The sequence below is a fragment of the Siphateles boraxobius genome, unplaced genomic scaffold (assembly GCF_051911475.1).
Source record: "Siphateles boraxobius isolate OS27281-9 unplaced genomic scaffold, OSU_SipBor_1 56, whole genome shotgun sequence".
Taxonomy (NCBI): Eukaryota; Metazoa; Chordata; class Actinopteri; order Cypriniformes; family Leuciscidae; genus Siphateles; species Siphateles boraxobius.
In genome coordinates, this window is record NW_027509182.1 from 5,193,576 (window position 1) to 5,202,112 (window position 8,537).

The following is an 8,537-nucleotide window of genomic DNA, read 5'->3' on the forward strand; positions in this document are numbered from 1 at the left end:
TTCAAGTCTATCGTGACAAACCAGTCCTCGGACTGAATCTGTGACACGATCTGTTTGAGTGTAAGCATCTTGAACTTGAGTTTCTGAACCATGCTGTTTACTATGTGCAGATCTAGAATAGGACGCAGCCCCCCATCCTTTTTTGGGACAATGAAGTACCGGCTGTAAAACCCTGACTCCCTGATGGGAGGAGGAACCCTTTCTATAGCCCCCTTTTTTAGAAGAGTCTGTACTTCCTGCTCCATAACCAGAGCCTGCTCGGGGTCCACCACTGTAGGGAGGACCCCTTGAAATCTGGGTGGATGAGAACCGAACTGAATTCTGTAACCCATTTCTATTATATGCAGGACACAATGAGAAATATTTGGCAGTAGTTTCCACACTGACTGTTCACACTGACTGTTCTATGACCGCCCTCGGAGGATCGTTGAGATGTGCAGGCACCTAACCGAACTGACTGCTTTACGAAACCGCAGCGCGTGCTTCTCCCTGAGAAAAAGGCACTGGATCTGGCAGGTGAAGGCTGAGATAGGGCTGAGCCCATCTCAAACCCAGCTGTCAGATCCATTTGTGACCGGTCACGGAAACTAGGGACACAAGTCGGTTCTGGGGCATTTTGAGTTATTCATAGATTTTGAAAGTGTAATCTCCAAACTTTCCAACGATGTGTAACATGTGGAAATCTGATAATATTTAGTAGTTGTGGCCATTTGAGATTGGCACTTAAAAAAGCTCAAAGATGAGAAAACGACCTCTAAAGATTGTGCAGTTCTCACCTGTCTCTGCTGCTGGGAGTGACAATAGGGCTCATTTACATCTCATTTAGATAAGCCATACCCCCTGTAAAGCTCCCCCCTGTGCTTTACAGCTTTTTTGCACTTCGAATGAGTGCACTTCTGCCGCACTAGGCGAAAAACAAGTGTGCTGCCCCTCTATTTGCAACGTACCAGCAACAACACACAAAGACCAATATGCCATATAGCCTACATATAACGCAAAACAGATTCTGCAAAAAATTGAAATTCACCAATTTTGAAAAAAAAACTCTTCTTTCTCATTTTCCTCGAAAGTTGTGCTGCCGACTTGTGTCCCTGGTTTCTGTGACGGGTCTCATTTGCGAACCCCAAGATGTGTGTCGCCGCCGTGCGCGCACCAAGCCGTCCTCCTCGAAGAACGCTCAGTGGGAGTGGAGCGTCCTCACGGACAGCTTCTTGCAATGCTCACAGTCAGCCCACTTGAGAACTGACTGGGCATGCTCCACTCCCAAACAAGCAAAACAAAGCTGATGTGTGTCCCCACCCGTGATGAAACAAGGGCAGGGAACAACACATCACTTAAAATCTTGCTTGCTCGCCATGATAGATAGATAGATAGATAGATAGATAGATAGATAGATAGATAGATAGATAGATAGATAGATAGATAGATAGATAGATATACATTGTGCTTGCAATGACAGACAACAATAAATAGACAGGGACAGTATGCAGAGAGCGCTTGCTGAAGGCACAGTAGCTAGCACGGTCTGTTTTCAGGTGTGCTTTATAGTTTCCTGGTTGGTGACGTCACCCTTGACGTCTCGTCTTTACATTGGACTGATTATACACGTGAAAGGGATTATACACGTGACACCTTGAAGGGTAACTGAGTGATGGCAAATTTTACATCTTTCCCTCTTCTGACTGCTGTAATCAATCTTTCTATATTTTTCTTCTTTTAAAAGTAGTGGAAACGCTATCACAGCTTTTGTTTTCTTTTGCTATTAGAGCTAATACAAATTTATATTTGCTGTCGTATCCCATTCACTGCTATAGAAGTTTACCCATCTATGATGACTTCCGCTTCTGAGAACCCTGGAAATGTCAAAAGGGTCTGCGGCTCTGACTGTTAATTTTAGAAACAGTAATCTATCTATCTATCAGTTATCAGCAGTTATCTATTTATAGGTCATCGCATTACTTGCAGCTTTCTGCCTGCTCTAAATTAGATACTGATTAAGAAGCATGTTAAGATTACATTTATTTGAAATGATTAGTGAGAGAACGATTGCATGTCTGAATTTGTCCTATCAGTCTGTGCTGTCTCTCTCTACTATTAGTGAAGCAATGTAAGTTTTTTTAAACAATTTTATTGATAAATCACAGGACAACGTTGACGATAAGTTTCTGCGCTCCTGAATGATTTGTGTGAATGTGATCTGCACGTGATGTGCGAGCTACTGTTTAGTGTGGTTTGAGTTTGGAGCTCCGTCAAGTTGATTCTTAAAACTCGGTTTTCTTCTTTATATCAGTTTTAAAATATACAATTTTCTCTTTTTACAGTGAGTGAATATATCCACGATAGTATTAATCAAAAACAATCGGATTGCTTTGATATTGCTAGTTTTATCCATCTTTTTAACATTCGCTACTGGCTTTAGCCCACTTGCATCATTATTGTGGTCTTGGCTATAGCTTGTCTTGTTTACATTCTTATCATTAAAAATATTACTGTTTATCTGTTATAATTGCAAATGTATCCAATGTAAGTCCACTTTAAGTGCAGGTTCAAGAGGTGCAGTCGGAGCTGGAGGCCGTGAAGAAGCAGATCCACGACCTAGTAGAGAAGCAGGCCGAGCCACAGCGATCAGCGCTAGAAACATCGCGGTCGGACGCACACAAGTCTGTGGTAAGTAATGTTATCACTCTGGATTCCTCTCCTCCATGTGTTCCCGTAGACCCAGAACGTGATCATCCCAGGCCCAGGCATCCCAGGCCTCCCTTCACTCCGGCGCCGACACACCACTGGAAGGTGTGAGACAGGCCCCCGGGCTAGAATTTTGTAGTTGATCTAAGAGTATTTTGTGATCTATAGTGTGACGATATCTTTGGCCTATTTTGGACAGATTATTAAGTGTAAAATAGCCCAATGTCACATCAATGAAGCTTTTGTTTGCAAATTTCAGCTCAAATGATAAATACAGTATCTGTCAAAAGTTTGGACACATTACTATTTAAATTAATGTTTTTGAAAGCATTTCTTATGCTTATCAAGCCTGAATTTATTTGAGTTAAATTTAAAATAATGGTTTTCCTATTTTAATATGCTGTAAAATATATTTCATCAAAATATATTTTCATAAAATTGTTTTCATCAGCTTTTTCAAAGGTCTCATAATCATCCCCATGTATATTTTTTTGAGCCGAGTTTGGTGCTTCTAGCAATAAAGCACTAGGAGTAGCAGTAAAAAAATACTCTTAGGAGAAGAGAGAATAAGAAATACGTTTAAATAGAATAACAATATGTCGGTTTTCGTTTAATTTTCACCATCTATGGGGGAATGTAGAATAATCTATTTCAATGTAGCGACCAAAATCGATGAAAAATTCAACCAGGGACGGAAAACGGGAAGGATTTAAGCTGCGCTCTTTTGGGGCTGAGCAGATGGGGGCTGAGATTGGCTTAGTTTCATTCATACTTCAGAGGCGCTACGCTGCGGGGCGTTCCCCCAAAGTGTCAATCGACACAGTCCGAGTTCCCTCGAAAGGGAACTGTTGAGGAACATACATGAGTCGGCTATGTATAGGCCTACTCTCGTGCCGATTGTATATATCATTTGAACCTATAAAAATTAATTTATTTGTATAGTACTTTACACAATACACATTGTTTCAAAGCAACTTTACAGAAAAATCATAATGTTAATGTCTATAATATCTTAATTTCTCCATGCATTATGGTCGTTTTCAGCAGATTAGAGCTGGCCGATAGTTTGCATTTTGCAACGATATAAGCAATATAGTATACAGAATTTCCCAGTGTGAGTATACTGTATGTATGGGAATACAGTTGGACATATGTATATATCCAATGTTATATAAAGAGCTGGGTAATATCATAAGTACATTTTGTAATGAAAAAAATCAAACAGTTGAGATCAGTTTGTCTCTACTGTGTGAACATCATAAAGTCCAAGTCTTTGCCTATACTGACTCTGGGCCACCAGTGACTAAAGCAGAGGTCACTAATAGGCGGACCGCGGTCCGGATCCGGACCCAGCCGCCGTTCTGTCCGGACCCGGACCAATAACCCATACATTATTGAGAATTATTAACGTTTGACGGAGCGTTTCTATTTTAACCTGCGCAGCTTTTCTAGCATTTATGGTACTGGTTTAGCGCGGCCCAGGAAAGTCACAGACCAATAGCATGCGTTGTAAATCGTCATGTGATGCTACTCGAATCAGCGCGCGCGAGACACACACACACACACACACAGGGAGAGACGAGACGAAAGAGAGACGACGTTTCACATGGCGTGCTCTAAAAAAAGAAAAGTGGACAGCGAAAACAGAGCTTTCAATCAAGAATGGACAGATTCTTTCATGTTCATTCTTCCTACGGGCAGTTCAAAACCGGTATGTCTCATATGTTCAGAGACTGTCGCGATTATTAAGAGCGGCAATGTGAAGCGCCACTATGAGACAAAGCACAAATCGTTTGACCAAACATACCCACTTAAATCCGCACTGAGGGCACAGAAAATAAACGATCTAAAAGCCCAATATGATCGATCCAGCAGAATCCTAACACATTCATTCACTGCCCAACAACGTGCTAACGAATGTTCCCTCAAAGTTGCTTGGATTTTGGGCCAACATAAAAAACCATTTACTGATGCAGGGGTTGTCAAGGAGTGCATGAGTGCGGTAGCTGAAACCTTACTTGAGGGAAAACAAAAAGAAGACATGTGTGTAAAAATCAAGCAAATACCTATGTCAGCATCATCAGCCACAAAGAAAACCGAAATATTAACCCAGGATGTGCTAGCTCAGCTGGATGAAGCAATTCACAAGGCACCATGCATAGGCTTAGCTGTAGATGAGTCCACTGATGTGTCTGACAATGCTCAGCTGTTAGTTTTTGTAAGGTTCTTTAACAAGGACAAGGAAAAGTTCTGTGAAGACCTGTTAGGTGTCACACCCCTTCAGACCAGTACAAGAGGAGAGGACATCTACCTGGCCATAAAGGAGATGTTAACGAAGAGGGCAATAGAGCTGAAACAAGTGGTTTCAATAACCACAGATGGAGCCCCTGCCATGGTAGGGAGAGAGAGAGGAGCTGTGGCAAGAATGAAAGAGGACAATCCTCAACTCATCTCTTACCATTGCATAATTCATCAGTCAGTCCTGTGCTCCACCCTGTCAGACGAGTATGCTGAGGTGATGAACACAATGATGAGAATGATTAACTTTCTCAGAGCTTCCTCTTCCCATCAGCATCGCATGCTCAGGGAATTCCTCAGAGAAGTTGATGCAAATGCTGATGACCTTCTGCTACACAACAATGTAAGATGGCTCAGCAAAGGTAGGGTGTTGGAGCGCTTTTGGTCTATCCGAGGGGAAATCGCAGCTTTCTTGACACAGCTGAAGAGCCAGAAGGCAGAAAAATTTTCTCTCTTTTTGGAGGATGACAAGAAGATGGATATTGTGGCTTTTTTAGTTGATATCACTTCACACTTGAATGAACTGAATTTAAAGCTACAGGGCAAGGACAATTCAGTTTGTGATCTGATGACAGCTGTCCGTTCCTTTCAGAGGAAACTTGCATTGTTTAGGGAAGACCTCCAGGGAGACTGTGCACACTTCCCAACTGTGAAGGAACAGGTTCAGGGTGAGAGAGAGGTGTCTTCTTTTGTTGACTTTGTTGACAAGCTGATTGTAAATTTCAGCAAGCGTTTTGACAGCTTCAGCTTTGGACAGCAGCTCACCCTGTTCATTCAGAACCCATTCCTCATCACAGATCTCAGGGGGTTCTCAAAGGAAGTCACACTGCTCTTCAAGTGGGCAAATGCTGGGCCTCTCCAGATGCAACTGGTCGATCTCCAAGCAGATGTGGCCTTGAAAGAGCATTTTGGAAAAACAGATCCTGCCACTTTCTGGCTTCAAATGGTCTCAGAGACCGCTTTCCCAGGTCTGAGGAAAGTAGCCTTGTACATCTTTACCATGTTTGGCTCCACATACAACTGTGAGGCAGCTTTCTCCACAATGAACATTATTAAAAGCAAATATAGATCCAGGCTCACCAACGAGCACCTACACATGTGTATGAGAATGGCCCTAACACCATTCCAGCCCAGATTTAAAATCCTGGCAGGACAAGCAAGGGCTCACTTTTCTCACTAAGCAAGAAAAGGTGGGGAAGTGGGATATAAAAGGGAAAGAAAGAGAAAAGGAGGTGTTAAAGCTGTTCAATTGTTAATATGTGTTGAGATTGTTTATTATAAAATGTTAAAATTAAGTTAAAATTAATTTAAACTTAAGATGTGAAAGGGAGTTAACTAAAAAGTAAAAGGGAAACTCAAGCTATACTTTTTATTTAATTTTTCTAAAATTAAGCACTTTATTTTGAGATGCACATTTTTCAAAAGCTCTCTGTTGTGTTTTATTTATTTATCATTTATTTTTAAATGCAGCCTTTATTTTATTTAAATTGATAATTTATTATTAGAGTACTTATTATTTATGATCCCTACAGTTCAATATATAAACTGACAATAAATATTGTTGAAATATTATTGAATTGGACTTTTATTTTATTTGACAGTCGTCTGTTTACTAGGCTACTTACATATTTTCATACAACTACTAGGCTGTGGCACTGAATGATAACGCTTAGTCATTAGATAACGTTAGTCATTGTGATGTTGCGGACCTTTGCTTGATGAAATTTTCTCTAACTGGACCTCTTAGAATTTTAATTGAATACCCCTGGACTAAAGGGAAGATTATTGCTTAAAGTAATATCTTGTAAAGCTTTCAACAGTAAATGGAGGATTCAGAGAGGAACTTCTCTTTTTCAAATAATAAAATGAGTTTTAAGCAGATTACTGCAGCTGCAGTTTCTGTAAACATGAAGACAGATCAAAATCACAGATTTCGAGGATATTAGGGGGCTGAGATGAAAGACAGGAGGGCTTCAGGGTCTATGGAGCAAATGGGGATTAAGACACAAATAATTAAAGTTAATTAGTCCTAAATAAGTAAGTAAATAAATTGATTTCCTGACATCTGTAAAACAAAATATAAAATTTTCTCAGAGATAGCTATTGATTCCCCCCCCCATTTGCATATATATTAATTGCCAAGACATGCGAGGCATATCAAATACATTCGCAAAATAGGTGGTTTTGAATCATTTGAAAATTAAATTAGACCGCAGGGTATCTAAGCATTTCCTCTAAAAAAAATTAAAAAAAAAAAAACTGGATGCCTCCTGTCTAAGAGTGAATTGCAGAAAGAAATTTTGTATAATAATATGCCACTTAATGACATTTTAAAAAGTCTCACACTCTGAAATGCATCTTTTTTTCTTTTCTTTTTTGTAGGTTGCATCAACCATGGAAATGAGTCAGAATACAGGAATTTGGTGTAGGTTGTGAAGTTGGTGTGTACAGCATGTGGTGCAGGAAACAGCCGTAACACTGGGATCTGATCAAACAGAGCAACAGGAGTCAGTAGCGGATTTCTGACATATGAGGAACACAAATAACTGGACAAGACAGACAACACAGATGCGCTATATAATGCAGCAGCCTCTCCCTCCTGAGTTGAGCAGTGAAGAGGTTGTAGAATTAACAATTTACAATTAACCATTAACAAGTTTCTTTGTCTTTTAGCATTTTTGTTTGCCTGGCTATTTCCAGTGCTGGGTAGATTACTTACAAATTGTAGTCAGTTACTGATTCCAAAATACATGTAAAAAAATTTGTAATCCATTATATTACACATTTAAGGTAAACTGCAAACTGGTTAATTACATTGATTTGAATACAATAATATTATATTGATATAAAAAGAAAAAGAAAAAAAGAGAAAGAAAATATATTCCATTCTATGCTATCAACAACATGAACATCCCGGGTTACGTATGTAACCCTAGTTCCCTGAAGAAACGAGACGCTGCGTGAAACGCTGCGGGAACGCCTCTTGCGTTGTGCGTCATGAAGCACGTATGGAATCAGCCCAATGGCGAGATGGAACGTCACGAGTGACGTCATCGACCAGGAAACTATAAAGCACACCCCTGAACACAATGGCAACAGCTTCTGAAAAAGTCTGAAACAAGTCGATCCAGGGAATGCCGGGAGTATGGCAACGACACGCATCGTCTCGTTCCTTCAGGGAACTAGGGTTACGTACGTAACCCGGGACGTTCCCTTCCAGGAATGTCGAGCTGCGTGAAACGCTGCGGGAACGCTAATACCCACGTCGCCATAAGAGCAAGTGACCGACTGTGTGAATCAAAGATTAAATTCAGCCGAAAGCACCTGCGCCCCAGGGGTGGAGCTGAGGTCTAGGTCATAAAACCTGACGAAAGTATGCGGTGAGGACCAGCCTGCCGCATCACAAACGTCCTGGAGGGAGACTCCTGACAATAAGGCTTTGGGAGCCGCCATACTCCTGGTAGAGTGAGCTCGGACAGCCAAAGGTGAAGGCTGACCAACCGACTCATAGGCAAGTGAGATGGCCTCAACCACCCACTCACTCATCCTCTGCT

The 8,537-nt window shown here is 41.0% G+C and overlaps 1 protein-coding gene across 1 annotated transcript; it reads left to right on the forward strand.

Moving 5' to 3' along the window:
* Positions 1-4,753: 4,753 nt before the first annotated feature.
* Positions 4,754-6,163, forward strand: LOC143714815 (SCAN domain-containing protein 3-like). The gene has a single exon (XM_077206249.1). The coding sequence runs from the start codon at positions 4,754-4,756 to the stop codon at positions 6,161-6,163; it is 1,410 nt and encodes a 469-aa protein (XP_077062364.1).
* The last annotated feature ends 2,374 nt before the right edge of the window (positions 6,164-8,537 follow it).